This window comes from Leguminivora glycinivorella, chromosome 6 (assembly GCF_023078275.1).
Source record: "Leguminivora glycinivorella isolate SPB_JAAS2020 chromosome 6, LegGlyc_1.1, whole genome shotgun sequence".
NCBI lineage: Eukaryota > Metazoa > Arthropoda > Insecta > Lepidoptera > Tortricidae > Leguminivora > Leguminivora glycinivorella.
The window spans coordinates 20797855-20824330 of record NC_062976.1 but is presented as its reverse complement, the minus strand read 5'-3'; the positions used below and the strand labels follow the sequence as shown (position 1 = coordinate 20824330).

The 26476-nt window shown below is 36.9% G+C and overlaps 1 protein-coding gene across 1 annotated transcript in view; it reads left to right on the top strand.

The window, feature by feature from the left end:
• The first annotated feature begins 2302 nt into the window (after window positions 1-2302).
• Window positions 2303-26476, top strand: part of LOC125226968 (calcium/calmodulin-dependent 3',5'-cyclic nucleotide phosphodiesterase 1) — a 416921-nt gene continuing 392747 nt past the window's right edge. The window contains exons 1-2 of the mRNA XM_048131154.1: window positions 2303-2384; window positions 4173-4621. Of these exons, the coding sequence (XP_047987111.1) occupies window positions 4405-4621 (217 nt within the window). The 5' untranslated portion in view covers window positions 2303-2384; window positions 4173-4404. The remainder of the gene's footprint in view (window positions 2385-4172; window positions 4622-26476) is intronic.

Below are 26476 nucleotides of genomic sequence, written 5' to 3'. Positions count from 1 at the left end.
AAAATATCCATTGTTTTGTCTATGAAAAAAGTCTATCAAGTATGCTCAGAGGCCTCGACCATAAATTCTAAATCTTGAGCAAGATTGCACCTCAGAGAAATATGATATAATGTTTTCTCTGCTACTTTGAACAATGGTACACGAGATGGGCGGTATTCTACATTGTTTTATGACAGCTTTCGACATTGCAAAAGTTGTGACAAAATTGTGTCCACTTTCACTTTGATTAAAGATTGAAGGAAACTTATCACCCTGATAAGTTTGTGATACCTATTGCTCGTGTTCAATTAGAAAACGGAATGCTCCATACAAGCTTCCAACCCCCATATTAGGGAAGTGGGGGATCAGAAAAAGACAAACATTCGCCTATGTCAATCTCCATCCGTTCAACTATCTCCACTTAAAAATCACGTCAATTCGTTTCTCCGTTTTTCGTGAAACACAGATAAACAAACAGACACACACACACTTTTCCATTTTTTTTTACATAACTAGCTCAATCAAGTATTCACTCAATAATAAATCAATCATGAGCATTCAATCATAGACTACTAGCTTTTACCCGCGGCTTCGGTCGCGTTAAATTCAAGATTTCGGAATGATCCATACAAACTTAATTGGGTGGTTAAGTGGGGAGGGGGGTTTGAAAGAGACAAAAGTATCCATCAACTATCTCCACTTAAAAAATCACGTCAATTCGTCACTCCGTTTTGCCGTGAAAGACAGAGAAACAAACAGATACACACTTTCACATTTATAATATTAGTATGGATAAGCAGATCGATCAATCATTTTTACATTAACAATACGGGATCAAACTGTACCAAGTGTCTATTAGACGTAGAAACTTGCAATCGATACACTTTTTATATGTAGGTTCATTATTATTCAAATAATATCGCATATAAAAAAGATACCAATCCATCATGTGCCGAGACCTTATACCTATTACATTCCTATTTAGGTAATACCAAAGACCTATATAACTTCATAAAGACGGATAAAGTCTAAGAAAAAAACGTACCCCAAAACCATACAGAAAAAGGTACGGTGAGCTAGATGGCGATACACCTTTGGGGTACGCTCGGCTAGATGGAGCTAATATTAATATTTGACATTTTAAAACATATCAAGCTAAGAATATGGGCCAAATTGTCAAGACTGAGGTTCAAAAGTTTTAAGCCGGTGTCGAGAGATGGCAGCCTATGCACTGTGATTACACATTTTACTTTGACAGTCATTCTCTATAATGCTCGATCCTCTTTGGTAATACATATACGATACAGATACAGGTAAGTTTTCGTATATTGCTAATATTTTTGTTTCATATCTTCTTCAACCTAGCGTTTTCCCGGCCTAGCGCCAGGGTCCGCTTTCCTGCTCAGTTTTCTCCACTTTGCCCGGTCTTCAGCATATTGTTATTTCATATCTTAAAAAAAACTTCAAACGGTTTTATGCCGATATACATACTAGTACCTACAGGGTGTAACAAAAATGGTGGTGATCCGTTTAAGGGCGTATTCAGTATCGTATTCTCATCAGGAAAAAGTAGGATAAAAAATTTTCCCAAAAAAAAATTTCGCAAAAAATTTTTTTATCTTTGTATGGAGATTCGACCGATTCGCGCGGCCCGGCTCATACAAAAGTGAAAATTTTTTTAGCGAAAAAAAAAATTTCTTCTACTTTTTCCTGATAAGAATACGATACTGAGTACGCCCTTAAACGGATCACCACCATTTTTGTTACACTCTGTATACAATAATAATACTTATACAATTGTGTTTTACTTAGCAAAATTTAGTAAATTTAGCCAGAGCCAAAAGATAATACGGTATATTGGTCGTTTTCTTACTTACTGCTATACAAGAAACAAAAACACTGACAAAACTTTTCCTGTAAGTAACTGCAGTAGGTACCTACTACATATATTTTATGCAGCAGAATACAGTATAAGTATCTCATAAGTTCAAACTACAAGTGTAAACTATGTGAGGTGTGCAATAAAGAATATTGTATTGTATTGTATAAGTTTTACACCTGGTCACGGTTAGGTATTGACATGTATAATTACGACAGTCAGCTAAAGCCGACGGATAATTACAGGCCTGATCCAAAATCAAATTCAATTAATTCTGCCGCCGCCAATAATACAAAACATATAGCTGCCTCGAGTTTCCCAATAGGGCATTAGCTAGCGGACGTTGGGCAACCCCCGTTTTGAATTCGGACCTTCGAATATCAGCGATCAGCAATCAGCTACCTGTGGCGGCAGGAACCATGTGTCCGAGGCGACAGTCGCGCGCAGCCTTCCACGTCTAACGGTCGCGTCGCTGTACGGCGGCGTGAAACGCCTCGAAACCACCGGTCTCCGTCCGCTCCAAGCGGTACGTTCCTGGCTAAAAATTTAAATATGGAGCGTTCCGAAAAAATAAAAACAAATTCAAAAATCGAACGCGCGAAATTAAAACAACTGCAGCGGCAGCTCATTCGTGCAGAAGGGACCACCTGTTGGTCCCGATTTGGCAAATTCCAGTGGACAACGTCACAATCTGTTTACAAATGGGGGGTCACCCCCCACCCCCGGCTAGCTATGACGCAATGTTTTATGGACGCCCGGCGTACGCGTAACTATGGCGGAAAAACAACACTCGTCGACTTGAAAATAGATTTCCGTGTTCCCACCTGTGTATGGCTGAATGCCCGTACCATGGTCAAGTGAATTACGAGCTGTTTGAAAAAAAAGAACGTTCCCGGGCAAATGAACGTTTGTTTTCGTTGGAAATTATGCTTGTTGCCGAATGTTCTGTTCTCCGTTTGAATTCGGCGCTAACCGATCTTAATTAGACGGAAAATTAACGTGTGGTGTAATTATTGAGACGCCGCTAACTTCGGCAAGACCTTGAGAAGTGTACAAAGGATTCCTTTTTTTAAGGATCTTAAGTTCATTAACCGTTTCACAAATGAGTAATTTGATTTAATGTATTTCCCCGATATAACAAAAGTGGACAACGATCGGCCCTTCCGCCTGTAAGGGTTTAAGATTTAGAAATAGGTATGAAAAAAAAACACGCGTAACATCGATTTATTATTCAAATCCCGCTTTACCATTTTCTTTTGATCCCTTTCATGAAATTTCTCTTTTGTCCGCTATGACAGTCCGGTTCAAAACAACCTTACTTTCATTAAGTTTTCTAAGCTTTGTCTCCAAGGAATGTGTTTTATGTTTTTATTTAATTCTTCTCTGACCTTTCTACAGTTTTCATCTCAAACGTTGTTTGCTACTATAAAAAATGGGATCTGAGTTTCAAAGAAAATCTCATTTGGCGACAATAAGTTCTCCTAAGATTCTTATTCAGTTATCGCAGATTTCATAAATACTACAAAATATCTCAGCAATGAAAATTATATATTTTAATAAAAATTTGTAATTTGCTTACAGATTAATACGAAACAAATTTTATCTATAATACATTATTAAAATAACCCACATAAAGAGATTACTCTAAGACGATTAATGCGATTAAGTTCTAGGTTTCTAGCCAAGAATTCTTAGATCATAGGGATCGTTAATAACTCTATCGTAGTATCGCTCTCTATTACTCTACAGTATTGGTGCGACAGAATCATTGCAGTATCGTTCGCCACGGAGCATGAAACATTGTATCATTGGCTAGAGGCCCTGAACATCCATTTATAACCCTAATTCAATCGACTTATTAAATGACTCGTCCGAGCTCCGAAAGGGCTCGAAATGACATCGATTGGCACTCGATTAACTTGCCCCGTTTTAGACTTCATGTCCCTTCCCGGTCGTGTCAAACAACACGGCCCTCCTTTTGATATGACGCGTGAAAAGGCTGGAATAAAATACTAAACTCGAAAAGCAATTTAAATGTGAAATGACAATCTCGTAATTACCAAACGTCAAACGTCAAGTTTGTTATTAGATCTTTCTTCAATTGTAATACGTAAACAAACAAGTTTGTGTTGAACAAACCGGTTAACAAATCGGTTTTATGGCTGATTAAAATAAATTCACGATTTTAATCTCATAATTTATTACCATAATTATCAATCAATAACGCTCCATATTTATCTTTAGCCGCCATTATTAAAAAGTACCTACACTATCACTTATAGCTAATAATTTCTTGATTTATGACCCCCGGCAGCGAGGCAATGAAAATGTCGAAATTACCCGCGATATTTACGACGGCTAGCTGTTACATATCAAAACATACAGTGTCGAAACTCTAAACATATCCAAATCGTTGAATGATTGATGATTTAATACGGTTGTGTGGACCAGAGTTTGGTGACGAGTGTAGTGAAGTGCTGGTGAGATGTTTCTAAGTGCGTACGCCTGAGATTTTGAGTGGAGATCTGGAGATAGCGTGTGATGTAATGATGCGTCGAGGCAAAGCACTGCTGGAAGGCAGCAGGCAAGGGTCTGTTGACGGCGGGGGCAGTGTGAGTGATAAGGAGTTGGTGCATAAGTGCCATAGTGATCCTGGAGGAGGCAGAGCCCTAGGGGCAGCACCAAGGACTGTCAGGCATCGGTCTGCCTCGGGCGCGGCGAGGAAATGCGTCCTGACGCTGGATGGATACTCATATGTCATTGGTAAGTGTAAGTGCTAGTCACACGGATTATGCGCATGTCAGATTAAATCACAACACTGTTGATGACGGCGCTGATAGCGTGGGCTTGTCTGACAAAACTGACCTTAATAGGGCCGAGAGATTACGAGTGGTTTCGATTTAATATTATAATTAGTAGTTTGGTAGCGGATTGAGAGGTAACCAAAAAAACAGTCATCGTTATTATGATTCCGATGAAATCTTAACTGAACTAAAACTTTTGTCTTTATTTTTATTATAAATGTGCTTACTCTTGGCCACAGACTATCCAAAGGCAAAGATTATTTTTCTCGCTGACCATCATTGCATGATCAAATTGTTCACTGATGATTTTGTGATTAGCAATTGTACTTACACTTACAAAAATAATTTTAAAATCTTTAAAAAACTTACTTAAATAAATTATGATGAAACTCGACAACCTAAAATTGGAAGCTTTTACATTATGTATAACAGTTATGTCAGAATCAGAACTTGCAAGCAGGAAAATTAGTCCGAAGTTAACTCCGATTGTATACGAGCATCAAGGGAGGGAAACTTTAATGTGCTCAGTGTAAATTATTCAATAGTAGTTACCAAATCCTGCATACATTCGTAAACCGCGTTGAATCAGCAAAGACGCCATTTGCCTTTGAACTGTTACCCCTTATTCATAAACGTTCACTAAAGTTATCAAGCCGATAAAGTTCGTTTGTCCCTTTCTATCACACCGAGACGTCGGAAAGGGACAAACGAACTTTATCAGTTTGATAACTTTATTGAACGTTTATGAATAAGGCCTTTAGGCTGGGATCAGTGCATGACATTTGCATTCATGAATCAATTCTATGTGTAATTCATTAGAAGATTTGAATACGGTGAATATGTGTGATCCTCCCGACTTTGATTCCTTCCTGGCAAAGATACATCTGCAGCCATTTTGATGGCTCCCATAACCGATCATCATCATCACCATCAATGGTCTCTAACATCAATAATAATGATGGGTTAAGCAGCGTCCATTAGATTGTGGCACTTCCGCAAATGGCTAGTGAGCCCAATGCGAGAGCGGCAGCCGCAACCGCAACGCTAGCAGGAGAATGTGGCCGTGTCCAGTACAAAGGTTGGTTAGCATGCCTTGAGTGACCGATAACCAATCACCATTGTGAAATTTGTGACCATTTGCTTTTATAATGAAGGTATGAGGATACAATTCAAGTTCAACCATTCATGTAGTGTTGCGAATGATGGCATTTTCACAGAAAACATACAACATAGGTGTATGAATGCACAAAGGAATCAAATATAGAGAGCTATCACTACATGCATATGTTTTTATTGGATAATCAGACATTTAGGCTAATATTGTGGCTAATCCATTCCGGAAGTCTTATTGAATAAGACAGCCACGACCACTCGTAATATATTTATATATATATTATATATATGTTTGATTCCATGTACCTACTTGCACATATATTTCGGCTTGACTGGTCTTTAATACCCGAGTTTTAAAATCAACTGGAATAACATAAACGTGTATGCTAAATAGTCAACGGTATTTATAAAATGTGCCGTTGTTATACACCTGTCGTGTCGTAAAGACTAGTATACCGTGCGCAAATAAATTTTCATTCCCTCTCATCCCATTGTAATTAAAATTTGTGTGCACTGGATGAGGTCCTACTTAAACACACGGATGCTAGATTCGTCAAGCCCTGTGGCTTGTTTCACAACAGTGACGATTGTCGCCCAATAGTGACACTTCGACGTTCATTGCATAGTTTAGTTTAGTTTATTTATTACATAATGATAAATTACAGTATAAATTAATCTACGTTAACCTATATGAATTTACATTATGATCGTCAATAATGATAATTATAATTAGGCATGCAAACATATAAGAGGTACAATAATATTTATGTCAATGATAATCATAAGCAATAGAAAACATGAAAGAACAATTTGAATTTCAAATGGTATTTCAAAACTACCGTCATTAAATAAATATTCAACAAGGAAATATTGACGCTGAGTAACAATGTTCCTTAATCAACCCAGAAATAGGCAAATAATTGTCAGAATCAAGTTTCAATGTAACTGTGGTGAAACAGCTCACTGCTGTTGATTACTCTTGACTGTACTACAACAATAATGATTGTAAGGTGGCACAGCGGTACAATTACCTATCTGTATCTATTAAGTGTTAAAAGTGACATATCTTCAACGATAAACGTCGTTTGACACTGACCGATCTCTATATCGACGTCGAAACGTTTATTTGAATATTTAAAACCATATCGTCACTACTTTGAAAAAAACTCGTATCTCACACTGCTCCTCAAAGACAAAACGTAGTAAGTCTATATGCATTCCATACATACTTAATACATTTTTCTCTTCATTTACAGAAGAAGATACAAGTTTTTTTCAAAGTAGTTCCGATATGTCGTGTTACATAGAAGACAGGAGTGAATTGAAAATTATACCACCATCCGACAATTTCTGGAACGTATGACAAGTTTGAAAATCTATTTTTATTTTCAAACTTTTTCCCACATCACGTTGCCTACTCAAGCTTCTCCACCAGTAGTTACCGCTCCCAAAACGCAATTTTCAAACAGATTTTAGGCCGTCAAAATCGTGTTTCTGATTTCAAACGTCACGAAGAATTACGTGTTTTCAATCCGTGTGTTTTTCGTTTTAAACCTCATATGAGAAGTCTCTAGCGAAGTTTAATTTTCCTAGCTCAAACTACCTCTATAATAACTTAGAACCTCATCATAATATACATATAAACAGGAATAGTCACTTACTTAAAAAATAATTGACTCAATCTGTCATTGTACCAGTTCTAATGTAATATAGTATAGTACGAAAGTATGAGGTTTATTCCGTCAGTAACTGACGGAATAAACCTCATACTTTCAAAAAGATTTTTAGTTTGAAACCCTGAATTAAAAATATTTATGAAAATATATAATAAATTTATTTATTTATTTATTTAAACTTTATTGCACAATATAACAAATAAAGTACAAATGGCGGACTTAATGCCTAATGACATTCTCTACCAGTCAACCAACAGGCTAAACAGAAAGAGTAGTGGGTGCAGGCTTTAAAAAAAAATAAATAATAAATATTGGGGACACCTTACACAGATCAACTTAGCCCCAAACTAAGCAAAGCTTGTACTATGGGTGCTAAGCGACGATATACATACTTAAATAGATAAATACATACTTATATACATAGAAAACATCCATGACTCAGGAACAAATATCAGTGCTCATCACACAAATAAATGCCCTTACCGGGATTCGAACCCAGGACCGCGGCTTAGCAGGCAGGGTCACTACCGACTGAGCCAGACCGGTCGTCGAATGATATGACGAGCAAATGATAAGCCGAAATACAAAACTATAATTTCATAGACATTTGAAGTTTAAGATAAAAACTTAAACGCTCTGCTCAACTGTGGGGCTACCATGGGTTTTTATTACGTTATCGAGAGCGAAAATGACACTCATTGTGATTACCAAAAGATCTAGAATATTAGATTTGATTCTAGTACAAGGTAGGTAATAGAAGAAAGAATAAAAAGTTAGAAACTTTTTCATGACTATCGAGTACAAGTAGCGGCACGTAACTTTAGCGCTGATTAAAATGTGGAGGGAATAGCTGCGCATGGGGACCACAGAATTATAGTTAAACCAGAATGAATAATTAGGTCAAAAAGTGTGTCCACATGAGAGGGCATTGTTTGGGCTGGTGTCCCTCTCGCACTTACTGACAATGTCAACAATATTCAGTGACGTCATCACTGTCATAAATTGGGGATACCAGTCAATTTTCAAAGTTACTACCAAATCTACTAATACCCAAATGAAGGTATTTTTTAATTATACATATCTTTGATTTATTGGCATCAAAATAATTATAATTATTTAAAATATATCGAAACCCTAGTTTGAATATAACACTAAAATAATATAAGAAGTTATAAAGTCAGGTAATATACAGATAAAAATACTACTACTATGGTAACCTCATTAACACTGGCCACACGTGCGAGAGGGACACCAGCCCAAACAACGCCCTCTCATGTGGATCGTTTTCGCTAGTCTGATACGATCACCTTTTTGTCTCAGTGATAAGGTTCAATTAAGTATGGCAAAAACTGTGATTGCGCTATCCCCTGTAAAGGTCTTTGATGGAGACGCATACCCTTCGCCCCATGTGATGCCCTGAGAGACCTGTTTTTGACTTCTGCGCTATTTATAACGGTCAGCGCTAAACTTACGTGCCGCTACTTGTAACGTATTAAACATTGACAAAAGCTCATGACATAGGTATATGCTAATAAAATCGCTGCAGAGTTAGCATGGCAAGACTTTACTAGTATTAAATTATGAAGGGAAACAGTATGACGTGTTTTGCTGACGTTAATTAAAAGTTGAAGTTACGTTCAGCTTAAAACGTTGTAGTTTGTGTATAAGCACGTTAATTGCATGCTTTCTAAACTTAATTAAGAGGGTAGATACAAAATCGGACAAGTTTGGTCACAGAAAACATCAGAGCAGAAGTGTAACAACTTGAAATTGATATTGATATAAGAAAACACTTGAGGTTTTTTTGCCGAGTCTTACCAAATGATATTTTATTAATGCCGTTTAAAAAGTAATGTCTTTAGTAACATAAAAATCTTACCGACAGTACTGAAATTATTATTGTGTCTGCTTATTGAGACCACCATCATATTTAGACTTATATTGACCGGGATATAGACCGTGATTACCTTTTTGATTTTTGTCGAGCTCCCGATATTTCGACGCAGTTGCATGCATCATGATCATGCAACTTTAACATCCACCCGCCTTCGTCAGTTTTCCGTGATCATGATGCATGCAACTGCGTTGAAATATCGGGAGCTCGACAAAAATCAAAAAGGTATTCACGGTCTATATCCCGGTCAATATAAGTCTAATGAAAATAACCGTGAATCATTCAAAACTCTCACCATCATATTTTTTTAATGTTGCGTAAAATACGTACGTATTCATTACAACTTTTCACTACATATAGGTATTTTACACTGACCGTGTAGTGCTTATTTTGATTATATTCTCATACAGATTGTCTATATATCTCCATATATTATAAAGACGAATGTACACACCAGTGAATGACATATTATCCAATCAAACTTTAAATTAAGAATTCCCTTCAAGTCTAACCTCTTCACAAAGCGTTGTCTGTACCATTGTTTACAGGTCTTAAGATAATTATCCGGGCAAACTCGTGCTACGGCAAGTTTCTTATTGTTGAATCGAGAATTTCATCGGCGGAGGTAAGAGAGGCCTATTCTGTTACGATCTTGATACAAGTTGCATCTTGTTTTGATATTCGCATCTTATTTTAATGATGGAGCGGATTCCGAGGTTTAAGCGCATGTAACACTTTTGGAGTTGCAGTCATCCATATAATAATGTTACATTTAGACGGACCGTGTGCCTTAATTAACTCTGACGTAGTATTAAAAATTACGTAATAAAAACTAACCTAACCTAACCACAAAATTAATTAATTTTGAAAATACCCCCGACCGCGACATAGAAGACCGATTTTCATGAAACATGGCTAAGAACACTCCCGACTAACTCAGCTTTCAGACAAAAAAAACTAAATCTAAATCGGTTCATCCGTTCGGGAGCTACGATGCCACAGACAGACACACACACAGACAGACAGACAGACAAACAGACAGACAGACGGACGGACGGACGGACAGACGGACAGACAGACAGACAGACAGACAGACACGTCAAACTTATAACACCCCGTCGGGGGTTAAAAACGAACCTTCTCTAGTTTATGCGTTAAATGGCGATTGATCAAACAAAACGAATTATTAAGTTTATAAAATATAAGAGTTCAAAACTATCTGCCATAGGGAATCCTAATTTCAACGGTCGGCTAAGTAAATATTAAAATAATATTATTTTAACGAGAAATAGATGTCCATTGAATGCTCAAGTAGGTAGGCAGCTGTGTAAACACAATTTAAATGTAAAAATATCACACTCGCCCCTAACTTCACCTTCAGATTTTATACATAGTAGAAATATTTTAAATTTATTAGACATGCTAAAAGCTCGGCCACACATGCGCGTTTTGAGAGCGTAGGCAGAGCGTTTGAGGCATGGGGTGGGAGGAGGTTACCCAAACTGCCCAAGACCGGAGTAAATTGAGAAATATGATTCGAGCCCTACACCCCAGCAGAGGGTAATATGATGTAAAGAAGAAGAAGAAGAGGCAGAGATGCGCCGGACGAACGCTGGCGTTGCGTTCAGCGGACGCCGGCGGGAACTAACGAGCGCGGATTGCGACCGGAATGCGCTCGCATCCAGCGCGCATTCCGTTCCGCTAACGCTAATACGCTATCAAAACGCTTTACGTGTGGCGGAGGCTGAAATGTATAGCTGAATAAAGCCACGAATCATTGTGTTGCTTGTTGCACTGCACTGCAGTATTTCACAAAAGGTGAACTTAATGCCGGCAGGAATTCTGTACTAGTTAGCCTCTGGGCTTAATCCCAAGCAGTACTCTATAGATAGATAAAATACTCTTTATTGGCAGTATTGCCATATCTTGCATCTCAACAAAAGACACAGCAGAGGCAAAACAGTAGGTAAATAAGGATGTTTTATAAACAAAATTACTTATAGTTAAAACAAAGTAAATATTGTACTAAAAGTGAATTTTGGATAACTAAAAATGTATACGAGATTTGCTTGTAACATTCAAAGTCATATCAAAATTAGATTAGAACTTAATTCAATGAGGAGGCACACTGATATTTTATCCCGCCAGGCGGCGCTTGTGCAAGTGTGTCTAAGTATATCGCTGTCATTCATATGTGAGAGAGAAAAAAGAATATCTTCTTCTCGCTCTCACGTATGAAATTCTTTATCTGTGCAATGGACTAATGAGGTAGCGCCATCTGTCATATTATTTGAGTGTGACTCCTCATTTTTATAGCACAATCGGCCTCCGGAGTTTCACCAGGTAAGGTAAACCAAGTTTGGCTAAACTTGCCGATAGGGGTCGGGTTATCTTTGAGACTTGACAGGTTTTGCATTTGAGGGCTTTCGGAGCAAATATTAACTGCAATATAGTTCTATAACTTTTTATTTCTGTAAAGGTGTCGGCGGAGATAAGCAAAATGATCTTTCATCTTTAAAAAGATACTGAAGATTGTTATAGAGTACTGCAACTTGAAAATAAACCACTTAACACCGTGTTTTTTTTTTTGTTTTCCGTTAAATTCGACACGTAGGTTAGGTTCATTATCTGGAACCACCCTATATATCAGTTTTAGTTAAATTCGCAAAAAATTTTTTTCATCATTTTCATACATAATAAATGAATTTATTAGTGTGAGAAACCCTTAAGAATAACATTCAAGTTAATGTCAAGTGATTGACGGCACATGTCAAAACAAATAACATTAGAAATTGGTAAAGGCTGTCACACACGTGTTCAGTTTATCTTTATTTTTTAATAACTCGATAACCGTAAGAGTTAAGACGCTAGTCTCTTAGAAAAATTAATTGTATTTGATCCAAAGAACCTTCCCTTAAAGTTAACGGAATTCAATAAAAACAGGGTGTATATTGTGATGATGTAAATTTCTTATTTTTATCGAAATCAATATCATAAGTTCGCTAGGAGCGTTAAATAAATCTGTATCTGCTAGTTCAAGTTATTTTTTTATTTTACAATATCGGCCATCGATACCTGTAGGCCTAGCACATGATGGCCGCGGGAGTATGTCGCCGCAAGATAGATGACACGTCTTTGTCTAATTGTATTAATGACATAAGGACAGGTAGTCTATCTCGCGGCGACATACTCCCGCGGCCATCATGTGCTAGGCCTGCTGAATTGCATTAAAATTTGGAACATTCATTCAGAAGTAAGAATCATATTTGTATGTTGAACACAAATTTTATTTCATGTCAAAGTTTAGCAATTTTTCACTGCCAAGGATTTTTTGACTTACTTAAACATACTATTTATTGTAAGGTATTATTTACATTACAACACCACGATGAAAAATAAACAAATGTTTATTTTTTTATCAAAATAGTTTTTTTTCTATTTTATATTCCCTCGCTTCCAAATGTTTAAACTTTTCGTTCAAAACTTATGCTGCTGGGTCTTAACTTCATCTCACAACGGTATTGACACAGTTCCACACTCATTTATATTTCTGAAGTCCAAGCTAACTTCATGGAAATAACAAACAAGTAATAATACTTGTTTTTAAATTAATTTTGATAGTAATGTAGTTTGCCCAATATTATTCACAGGTAGATAGATCCCTCAGTATTACTCAGGATTTATATAAACTATGACACTAAATTGTTTTTATTTTCACTTAACATAAATTTCTCGAGGACCAGTTTTATGCTAGCTATTAGGTTCAACATGTATATAAATATTCTAATAGGGTTCTATTTATAGTGTTTTATTTTATAGGTAGATTTAGTTTAGGGGCATTTTCAGATTTTGGTACCCCCCAATTAGCGAAAGTTGTTAACAAAAATTAATTTACTGTCAGTTTTGTGACGAGAGTTAAGCATGAAATTTCAATAAAAGTAAGGTTTTTGTGTTAATTACATAAACTTTAAGCGATAATCTATATTCAGAATGTAAAAAAGTATATTTTTAGACAGATTTTATGCTTAATTGTCGTCACGAAACTGACAGCGAGTTAATTTTTGTTAACAACTTTTGCTAATTGGTGGGACCCAAATTCTGAAAATGCTCTTAGGTATAGTTTAATTTATTAGTTCATAGTTATGTTTTTTTAACGGTTGACCTTTGTGGACATATTTTCATGTGTGAATCCTATTTATGTTTTATTTTATAATAAGTTTAAAAAGATATTCAACAATACAACATAAACCTGCCCAAACATTCATTAACAACAAACCTAAGGACTTATAATATCTTATAAAATCGGTATTTTATCGATAATCAATAATTATTAAACGATATTATTGTAAACGTGTAAAATCATGAAATACCTATTTTTATGTTCCCTTGTTACCTATACGATGTTTTTAACGTATATATATTATTTCTTTATTAATTATGCATCTTTGTGCCTATTCGACACAGTTTAAGCAAGTATAAGCCGTGAAATGATATTATTCATGAGTTTTAATTTATTATTATTTATTTGTTAGCCTGTTGTGTACCACTGCTGGGCAAAGGCCTCCCTCTCTTTCTTCCACGCGTCTCGGTTTAAGGCAATGTTTGGTCAATCTTTTAGAAAGACGTCAAGATCGTGCCGCCATCTCCTTCGCGGTCTGCCGCCACGCCGCACTACGTTTGGTGTCCATTCGGTACTTTTCTTGGCCCACAGGTCGTTTGGCATGCGGCAGATGTGTCCGGCCCAGTCCCATTTCAGCTTAGCGGCTATCAGGGCTACGTCGGCTACTTTGGTTTTGGAGCGCAAGATGGAGTACCTAATTAATTTATTAACTTGTAATATTATATTTTGCAATTACGACACACATTCTTAAAATATTCGGTCTTTCTTTATTTCATGTTATCTTCCTTAAGTAGAATTATCCATAATAATATGCTTGCTAATGAGAAATACCAACTGTAACATCAAAGGCCATTTGTGACAAAGCAGAGGCTTTATAAGATGCGAAATATTAGGTCAACAAGACAAGTTATTACCAAATATCTGAGAGTCTGATCTGAGGTAAAACCAATATCAATTATTTATAGATCCAAGGCGATACCAAAGTCACCATGGTATAAAAAATATTACCTGTGTATGTTTAGTCTGAATTATTTTATTATTTTAAGCGCATTCTTGTTATACTTAAGTAATTAGAAGACGTATTTATTACCCCTCTTTATCTACTCACGTGATTTTTTACATACATACATACATATAATCACGCCTGTATCCCATAAAGTGTTAGGCAGAGCACATGAACTACTAAGTTTCAGTGCCACTCTTGGCAAAAAGGGGTTGAAAGAAATCCAAATTGTGACATTGCAGCGACAGGCTGCCAGCCTCTCGCCTACGCCACAATTTAACCCATATCCCACAGTCGACTTCTACGACACCCACGCAGAATAGTATATTATATAACGGTAACGATATGAAGGCTATAAAAGTTGAGTACCGCGGTTAGGTCACGAGGCTTTGCCGAGTGGCCTAACTAAGGTACGAGACTTTTATAGCCTTCATAATGTTACGATTGTATACTATACTTTTTCTACGACAGCCAAAAAAATACCTATTCGAGAATAATAAAATGGGTTACTAACTTATATAATGAATGGGAATATTTGTGTGGATCTCAGCATTGAGTATTCAGTCCACAATGTTGATGGCGAGAACTTGTTGCACAAATCTTCAAAATATGCCAACAACGCGGTTTCAGAGAAAGTTTTAGCATTTTTTTGCAATTTCTATGTCAAAACAATCATAACATTTTTGGTACGCTTTATCCGACTTTTCAGGTAACAAATTGTCAGTCACTTTGAGCGTCATAGCCTTGATTTCTTTGGAAGTACATTGTTCACCAGAATCACTCATAATTACTTAAGTTTTTGCACAATAACGTCGAATTAAAATAAACTACAAAACACTTTAAATAGTTCAAAAATACTTTCGTCTAAAGTTTACAAATGTCAAACATGCCATAGACAAGAGAAATAGAAAATAAGCCGGTTTTTAATTACGAAAAATGTGGTTGCGTTCAAGAATATTTAAATGTCGAATGTAAAATAATTTGATAAACTTATGATTTTTACCTTTGTTTTACAATATGTAATATGTAAAACGCATTTCAATTTACTTTTTCATCTTGATTTAAATTATGAACCTAAATATTATATTATTTATTAAAAGGTACTTATTATTGCAAATGAAAACATACCTGATAAATGGAAGTTGTACTTTAAAAAAAAAATAACAGAACTCCTATATTCATATGATTACTGCTAGCAGTAATCATATGAACCTATAGACAAATAGACTTTTTTATCGTTACTCAAATGAACTCAATTTGGATACCGCTGACAATAATCTAATTGACAGATTTAAGTGCTGGAGTAGAAAAATTGGTTGATTAGCCACAGCACGACTCCAATTCAGAGGTGTGTAAGCTCGTAGCTCTGGCTACTGGAAGCATGTAAGTGGTTATAGCACAGAATATACACCATTGATCAAGCAAATACATCTCAGTCAAAACGTCTCTCCGTCCCTATTCAGTCTTCGCGCATCAAATTGTACGACATAAGTCAACAAAAACATTAATAATGGTTCGTTACGTAATATTTAATTGCAACAACAAGGGCCAGAGAAATATTTCCTATCACAAGTACGAGTAAGGGCCGCCCCACATAATTATAGCGTCTCGCGAGCGTAGCGTCGGGCCAAATGTACGGCAAAACCTGACGCCGCGTCGACGTCGCGCCGACGACTTTTTCCATACAGTTGACCCGACGCTACACTCGCGAGACGCTAGATGTGGGGGGGCCCTAAGTATCAATGTCAGTATTGTCAGTACAAAATGTGACACGCTTGGCCACATTCAAATATATTATGCATAAGCAGTTTGGCGAGGAACTTAAAAAATGTAAAATACCTATATGTTACCTTTAAATAAATAAATCATCGTCATCCTCCTTGCGTTATTCCGGCATTTGCCACGGCTCATTCCCGCCTGGGGTCCGCTTTGAATTTAAATAAAAAAATAAAATAAAATAAAAACTTATTTAATATAAATATAGTTCTGTGATATTCGGCAATTGGTCAGAATACGTTAGTAAGCCTTTGATCTTCCCCAATCATTAATTACTAAGGATTCAAGCCTTCATAACCAAGGAGTATGTTGCTTAAGGAAAAGAGTATAGGAATATTATGTGAATCATCTGCAGGTAATTTTAATTAAACTTACATACAAGCCAATGTGGTTTTACTATTAGATAATTATCAAATTATGCTTACTATTTATTACCTATCTCAAAGGTTTTAGGGAACCGTGCGTCTTGCTCTTATGTATAATAAATGCAGTATTTTGGTTTTCTAATCATGCTTATTTAAAGATAACAAAATTAAAAATTATACGTATTGTGCAAGTGCAAATACAGTAAACTGTAGATTAGTACCAACGAAATGCACAGATGGCCGGTGAGAGATATCATTTTCATATCACAATGTAAGTTTGAATAAGCTTCCTATTTCATAGAAGTATGTAGGCAGAAAATGACATTGAATAATAAATAAATACGTACAATTTATGGATTACTATTAAAATTATGACAGACATGTATGTTTATCTATCATTTGACAAATTACCTGTAGTAAAATAGTACAAATAGGTACGTTTTTATTGACTTAAGAATATTTACTATTTAAGTAGAGAGTTAACTTTTTCTCTGTTCCCATTTTTACGACAAGACAACCGTTGCAAACAAGCGTGCGGATCAACTATAGTTAAGTTCTCTAAGGCAGCGTCCCCACTTAGGCGTCGCGTGTCTCGCAGCACGGAACGGACGTCTCCGCCACGCCGCCTGGATGTAATTCAAAAAACGTCTCCTCAGTACATTTTGTATAGGAAGGACGTAAGACGCGCCCCCAGGAGGCGTCCGTTGCGCGCCTCAGTCAGATATATATCAATCAATCTTCCGTTTCAACTTACATTAAGTGCATTAAAAACTCATATTTATGCATCAATTGCAATTATGAATATGTAAATCATTTTGACAGTGATGCGTTGGTGTCAACTAAAAAGATGCACCGTAAATAATTAACATTATGCAAGTAAATGTCAAGCTGTCATTTTGCACAGAACAATGGTCTAAGTTTGATTGACAGATTCAACAGATTATTGTTACCGTATTTTAAACATGATGTACTACAATGGATAATATTCTAAAACTCAACTTTATTAAAATCATATTTTTGTGTTTATATTTAAGTATTTATTTGTCTCAATTTGTAAGCAAGATATTTAAGAACTTCTAAGAACTCTCGATGCACATCAAGAGTTTATCCTGGCGCTCTAGCACAACTGGCAGTCTCGCCCGCGAGTCCATACTTGAAGGCGCGCTAGATGTATGGACTCGCGCGCGACAACGCAAGTTCTGCTAAACCGCCTTTGTAGTGCTCAAAATAAATGGAGACGTGTAAAAAACCTGTCTAACATTGAATGTGGTCAATGATTCATGTAGATGCAAAAAACAACACTAGTTGTAGTGTTTTCCAAACATATTTTTTTTTGCCTGCGTTAGTGTTGCCACTGCTGGGCAAAGGCCCCCCCTCTCTTCCTCCACTCGACCCTATCACTCGCATTTCCCCACCAGTTGGGATAAAAAAAATCCAGGTCGTCGCACCATCTCCTTTTTGGTCTGCCTGAACCCCGACCTGCACCACAACCAAACATAATTATACCATTAAAATTTGGCGTAAATGATATTCAAAATGAAAGAAACGCGCAACTAACTATATGTAGCTATTAATATAATAGACATCTGGGGCCCATTTCTCGAAACCAGGTTACAATTTACAAGTGGTGGTCAATGTCTAATATGACAAGTTGGAAAGAGACTTCCTCTTGTAACTTGTAACTTTCAATTTTGAGAAATAGGCCCCTGGTCAGCACTAGGACACCTCAAAATATTAAGGAAAATACGAGTATGAACGTAAACCCATGTCATTACGCTCGCAGCCTGTGGCCTACTTCAGAATAGTGACAATCACCCTTACTTATCAACCCAGAAATTGGCACAAAATTGTCAGTGTCAAGTATATGTCCCCGTGGTGAAATAGCCCACTGATAATGGTAGGTTCACTTTGTAACACCATTATTTATATTTTGCTCTAAACCAAATATTATATAACTGTTGCGAAAAATCATACCCACAAAACTTTCACGTCTGGCTCCCAGTCTGTTAGCTTGTAAAACTTCTATCATTGACACTACAAGTAATTACCCCGCTTATTCCGGGCACGAGCAGTGACGTCATAGCGATAATGTTATCAGATACCGTGATGAAGCATTAATCGAATGTGTTTGTAGCTCTGTGGCTGATACTGGCTGGCTGATCTTGTTTATTGATGTCACGTGGAAGCTTTTAATTTATAAGTCAACGGACTTGGGCGTGACCCACTCAGAACTAAGCGACGCAAGTCGTAAGACGGGGAACGGACGCACCGAAAATCATCGTATTTTTTTTTTTTTCGGAAAATGAATCGTGCACCGTTTCGTCTGTATGCTATATTGTTTAAAAATAATTGGGAGCGGTCGTTCTCAATTTGGCAGTCGTGTAACGTGCGGCTGAAAGAAGTACCAAGGCCTCGATGACATGGCTATTTGTATTTTTTCTATTTATTTATTTTCAAATAGAGTTTAGATATAGTTCAATTCTGCTTGGCTCTACAATTGGTTGCGATTTTGCAAACAATAATGCTACATTGAAAATTAATGTTTCTGTGGGGTACATTGATTTCACGTAAATTAATGATTAAATTTGTGTAGGACTTTGCCAATTCAATTTGTTAATTACATTACGTATTTTCCACATATACTTAATGCAATACATGGGCATTGTTATGGAGAAAATTATTAATTTTAAAAGATAGTACATACATTTAGGGGCAAAAGAGCTGGCAGCTTCCTCGCTCAACGTATAAGTATTGCAATTCAGCGAGGAAAAGGGGCACTTAACTGCCTCAGACTTTAGACAGATTTTTAGTTTTCTTTTTTTTTTAATTTCCTAGTTTATGATATTTGATAAAAAAAGTACAAACATTTACATTCTCACTCACCTCGAGTGATGGATCGATAATATATTAGGGCAGTTCAGTGTTAAGTAAGTATGTGGAGAAGTTCCGATACAAAATTACACATCTCAGTTTTCTGATTATTCGCGACCTTGATATATACAATATCATTATTATTCAAGTCATATAACCATAGTACAATAAACTTGTCTAAATTATTACGCTTGACGAATTTGCTTTTTGTTCGTACTGTTAAATTCAGAATGGTGGCAAACTGTCCAAATATTTGCATATCATTCAATATGAATATCGACATATAAGTAGGTAATATAAAATATGCTAATATAATAAGATTAGGAATTAAGTACAACATGAAGGATATTATGTAAACCAAAATCTTCTAGGTGAGAGATTTTTGTGGTGTTTTCAAGCATCAGATAAATACCAAAGCGTCGCTTAACTGTCTGACAGTACATTGACAGCCAAACCACTGCAGCAGAAAAGACATACCCGTATCTGTATGGGTATTTTCAGTGACGGTACGTCCCTCCCTTATCATCCTTATCATCTTCCTTATCTTACCATCAGATGTGATCGTGGAAAAAGTCAGATCGTTCGTCGTTTCAGCGAACGGTCTCATAGCGAAGAGTTTCGACCAACATCTCGAGAGACTCTCGCTAGGTGGTTGGATCAAGGGCCAGATGCAGAAGGCGGTGATCTTGGACATACTATAAGTACAACAACCATTACATGTTTATTCAACTATTTACTCAAATATAATAATCCGCATTCAAGTAATATACGGTTACGAAATTCAATTCCTTCCACACTTCGTACAGTCACCGGCAATAGTATCTTCCTACATGAAGGCCGCAAAAATATGTGACTCGCTCTTCTAACCCTACAAATAAGAGCGCGTCACATATTTTTGCGGCCTTATTGTCGGAAGATACTACTGCCGGTGACTGTAGGCACCTAGTCATAGTGAGAACGACATGAAATTTCTAGCGGCTTTCATTATTGGTTGTCAGTGTTGTCATTTTGATAAAGGTACGAATGCTCCACCATACGTCGTAAAAGAGTTACTTCACGACGAAATGCTCGATGTCAGGGCGTTGAATGAAGCTTTCGTTAGAAATACGACACACGACACTGATGGCAACAAATTGGCGTGGCTTAAATTTAAGTGTCTCAGATTTGAGAAGCAGCGTCCTGGTGTAGTCAAATTTCGCTACAGCCATGAGGGCCCCTACTCTGAATTTAATGTCCAACAGATTTACGGTGGCCCGCCAAAGCCGCTCAGACGCACAAAGAGGCGCAAGAGGCGTGTACCTGATGAACCAGACAACCATGACGACGCCGAGGACTGGATCAATAAGATAAAAGACTATCCCATTCCAAAGGCATATCCATAGGCATTGCCTATATCTGAGGCGAAAAAAAAAAAGATCTCTTAAATTTATGCACTAAGGGAGTTATTCCTCGAGAGCTTCATTCATGGTACCAAAGTCTGCCGACCAATAAGACAGTTATTGACAGATTGTGTGAGCCTGATGTCACAGAAACAGATGACGAGGACGAAGAGTGACTGTGATGCGTAAAGAAAGCTATTTTAGGAAGACCATGTTAATTTTATGGATTTTCTAATGATGATTTTAATATAATTAGAGGCCATTTTAATTTGATTTGATGTTTATTTTATTTTAATAAAGTGTTTGTAAAATTTGAAATGACGTGATTTAATTTGTTCCTAAAATATTAAGCAGAATCCAAAAAAATATATATAGTAAGTAGGGCAAACCTTGGCTTATTGGTGATACGTAGTTATTCGGTGATATCTGGTTATTATCTCGATTTGTGAGCACAGTGAGGAGATAAACCCTATAAAATCACCACCATCAACTGCTGTCGGATGTTCCGAATTAATTCGTAATGATTTTATAGGTTTTATCTCCTCACTGTGCCCACAAATCGAGATAATAACCAGATATCACCGCATAACTACGTATCACCAATAAGCCAAGGTTTGCCCTAGTTTTTAACTAACACGTATTTTCACTCTATCACAGCAGTCATAATTCAACTAACTCTACTTAGTTAAGTCTAAACACACTAAAATGTGTGCAAATAATCATTAACTTCGTTCAAAAAATCACTAAGTCATAATTAAGGTGTAATATTTAAGGGCAAAAATTAATTATCGCCTATAGCTCCTAAATCGTTAGCGTGAATAATATAAATCCATTTTGAGCCCAAAGAATAGCAGTTTCCAATTAATAAACAGATATAAAACCACAATTTCATCTGAAGATAATTTCAGTAAAAATTATTTTAATTATTTTTTTCTTTAAACCCTCATAACTCAAAATGACCAATTAACGATTTGGTGACTTTTCGCTCTACGGCGACGACTAGTTGTAGTGTTTTCCAAACATATTTTTTTTTGCCTGCGTTAGTGTTGCCACTGCTGGGCAAAGGCCCCCCTCTCTTCCTCCACTCGACCCTATCACTCGCATTTCCCCACCAGTTGGGATAAAAAAATTCCAGGTCGTCGCACCATCTCCTTTTTGGTCTGCCTGAACCCCGACCTGCACCACAACCAAACATAATTATACCATTAAAATTTGGCGTAAATGATATTCAAAATGAAAGAAACGCGCAACTAACTATATGTAGCTATTAATATAATAGACATCTGGGGCCCATTTCTCGAAACCAGGTTACAATTTACAAGTGGTGGTCAATGTCTAATATGACAAGTTGGAAAGAGACTTCCTCTTGTAACTTGTAACTTTCAATTTTGAGAAATAGGCCCCTGGTCAGCACTAGGACACCTCAAAATATTAAGGAAAATACGAGTATGAACGTAAACCCATGTCATTACGCTCGCAGCCTGTGGCATACTTCACAATAGTGACAATCACCCTTACTTATCAACCCAGAAACAGGCACAAGATTGCCAGTGTCAAGTATATGTCCCTGTGGTGAAATAGCCCACTGATAACGGTAGGTTCACTTTGTAACACCATTATTTATCTTTTGCTCTAAACCAAATATTATATAACTGTTGCGAAAAATCATACCCACAAAACTTTCACGTCTGGCTCCCAGTCTGTTAGCTTGTAAAACTTCTATCATTGACACTACAAGTAATTACCCCGCTTATTCCGGGCACGAGCAGTGACGTCATAGCGATAATGTTATCAGATACCGTGATGAAGCATTAATCGAATGTGTTTGTAGCTCTGTGGCTGATACTGGCTGGCTGATCTTGTTTATTGATGTCACGTGGAAGCTTTTAATTTATAAGTCAACGGACTTAGGCGTGACCCACTCAGAAGCGACGCAAGTCGTAAGACGGGGAACGGACGCCCGCGCCGCGCCGCCCGAGTGTAATTTAAAAAACGTCTCCTCAGTAGGTACACAGCGCACCGAAAATATCGTATTTTTTTTTTTCAGAAAATGAATCTGGCGCCGTCTCGTCTGTATGCTATGTTTGAAAATGATTGGGAGCGGTCGTTCTCAATTTGGCAGTCGCGTAACGTGCGGCTGAAATAACTACCAAGGCTTCGATGACATTGCTATTTGTATTTTTTCTATTTATTTATTTTCAAATAGAGTTTAGATATAGTTCAATTCTGCCTGGCTCTACAATTGGTTGCGATTTTGCAAACAATAATGCTACATTGAAAATTAATGTTTCTGTGGGGTACATGGATTTCACATAAATTAATGATTAAATTTGTGTACGACTTTGCCAATTCAATTTGCTAATTATATAACGTATTTTCCACATATACTTAATGCAATATATGGGCATTGTTATGGAGTTAAAATTATTAAGCTTCTGTACCGTTATTTGAAGCCTATTTAATATATTGAGAGACAGCGATACTGCTTGTAGATGCGTAGCGGTTCACAGCAGGTACCTACAGCTGAACACCTGTAAACAACTTGCAACTCCAGTTTTACGATTCAGGTTTCCCCTTCCACCAGGCGACCCGTGCCGTAGGGACGGCAACGATGTTTCATCATTGGCGTTCTGTTTGTCGGAACGTTCGGTTCACTACAAAAAATTCTTAGAATTCTTTAATTCTTGGAATTTTTTGTAAGTTTAATCAAAAATATCGTTTTAGAAAACGGTTTTACCGTTCGTTTACTATTATAAATTAAATGTTTTAGAAGCTGAGCACCTGATCGTTTCACTTTGAGCGCAGCGTGTCGCGTAAGTAAGCGATTTTTTATTTCTTTTTCAGTTATTTTTTTCAGTGAATCGATTCGTCTTAAGCACGGAACAGGTCAAGAAAGTAAAAATTGAAAAATGATCTCCTTGTCCTCTTTGAGACTAAAACAGTCCTAATTAAAGTCGTAATTGACGCGATTAGTGTTTGTTTTGCCTTGCGGCCGAAGATGAGCCTGTGCTGTGACCTGATAATTTCCGTGCGTGCCCATTGTGGTAGGTACTGTGATGCGGGATAAAATTTCCTTTACAATCTCTTTAAATAGATCGATATTCTGTGACGGAATTCAGAAATAGATCAAAAGTCGAAAGTTAAAACCTATAGCTGCCGGACTTGGCAAGGGCGTCAATAAATATTTATTGATTCTAAGTATCATGTTGGCTTTTATATCCGATCCCTGTGTGCCTTAAAATCGACTTTCCGCTCTAAAGAAAGGTAACTAACAAACCTATATCATTAGCGTCTTTGGGGAACATGTTTGTGTAATCCGAAAAATGTTCCGTAAATAAATATGGGCAATTTTAAATGCACAGTACGGTATCGTCAGGGATACCTCTGAAAAATGTAGTTTGGTAATGTTCTTATGCCTTAATCAAATCTAAGCCGCTTGGAAGTAAAGGATTACAAAGTGAGACTCAGGTATGTGGAGAGTTGTATTAATTACCAAATATAAGTTCCGGTTAAAGATAATTGAGAAAATCCGCATACGAGAGAGTCACTCTTTAATCCTTAACTATAATAATAGCGTTTAATAACGCAAGGCGAGCGTATTTGATTAATTTGATTACTTGGCTGCTGCGTAAGCAGAGTAAAAGGGTGCATCATTGCACTAGCTTACTAAAAACTTCTTACCTGCGCAAGGTGTGAAGAAATTTACAACCAGTATGTTTTTATTTTGTGTATAGTCCGCTTAAGGATATTAAAGGCTAGTATAATAATTATTATTCTGTGGAAGCAGGCATTAGTGGAAAAAATATCAAGTGTTAAGACGGTGTAAAAGCACTAGTCTAACACAGTAGGCAGTGACCCTGTCTGCAGAGCCTAAGATGGTTCTGGGTTCGAATCCCAGTATGGGAATATGTTTGTGTGATGCACACAAATAGTGGGACGTAGTTGAACGAAAGAGAGCCATCCTCTGAAAATAGCCTTTTATTTGAATGGCTTTTCCCTTTTTACGTTGAGATTATATTCAAATAATTATGTTTATATGAATTGGATCTTTTACCTTTTACTACGTCCATTTTTTCCCGAGTTACGGTTGTGTTATTATGTATTTAAGTATACATATGTCTATAATAAGAGTAATATGTCGCCTTGCTACCATAGTACAAGCCTTCCTCAGTTTTTGGCAAAATAGATTCCCCAATGTCTATTTATTTTGGTACCGATAATAAATTTCCCGCTTATTAAGGCTTATGAGTATTACTATTTATCTAGATAAAAACCAGCCGTCTGCGCAAGACGTGCATCTTCCCATTTTCATATTTCCCGCCTGCGCAAGGTGTGTGAATAATATGATTGTTAAGACAGCTGAAAATTTTGCAGTCTGCGCAAGGCTTGCAATTTTCGTGACTCAATTTTCTGCCTGCGCAAGGCGATTAAATAGTTTATTTAGCCTGCTGAAAACCTGCCGCCTTCGCAAGGCGCGTGTTTACATATCCTGCGTCACAAGCAGATCAAGCAGATGTGGTATAATAGGTATAATACAATTAGCATGGTTCTAAAGCGGTTTTTGTCGGCCTACGCAAGGCGTTTTGAAACTTACGTGTGATGGAGGAAACAACACAATATGATAACGCCTCCTAAGCTTAGTACCAAGTGCTTACTTTGTTAATTACAAAGTCATTTTGACAGGGGTTATATATTTCTACTGCGGAATCACTTCCCAGTAATCATTAAATAGTCTCGAGAAGACTTGTCAAAGCGGACCCCAGGCCTTCACAGGCCGGGGCCAATGCCGGGATAACGCAAGGAGGATGATGATGAGTCTGGTGAAGACTAAAAAGATTATCACAGTTATTGCTGGCGACTTGATAAACGTGGTTTCTTTTTTTGTGGAAACTTTTTCCACTATATAGTTATCTACTACATATTTTATCTTTGTCGTTAACGACGTTTGAAACACCTAGCTCACGCTGACGCGGAGTGAGTTGACACGATAATATTCAAAATTAACCACGGTTTTATCAGCCTACTTATTTAGGTTTTAAAGTGGGATTGGAGGTCATTTAATCATTTAAGTAAACCTGTTGATAGTGTTGATGCATATCAAGGCCGCAGTATTCTTTGGTTCAGGATATTAACCGTTTCCCAAACATCTTAAATGGGTTATTTATTCTATTATTTTAATCAAATAGTTATCTAGCCCGCTGGCCGCTCCGGCGCCACATGAGGCCAATAATCTAAAGATCAGATTGCTTTGGACTGTTTTAGGTCATTAATTTGTTCAGTTAAGCCCACGTGGGCTGAACACATTTTAAGGAATTGGCTATGTGGATGAAATAGCAAACATTTTTGCATAGTTTTTCGCTATGTAAGAATGCAGTTGTGATATGTTATTACATATTTTGAGGCTCCAGGAACGACCTGAACCAATGTTACAAAGAACCATTACATTAAAATGTGTTCACATCCTCATAAAGTAGCACGGGGTGACTCGTCTACTCATTATTTAGTCCGACAATACGTATTTAAATTATGAGTTTTAGGTTAAGATTACCGCCATAACACGTTTTTAAAAATAAAAGAGGGGAAAAGGACACCTACGTAAGAAGTGATGAAATGTACG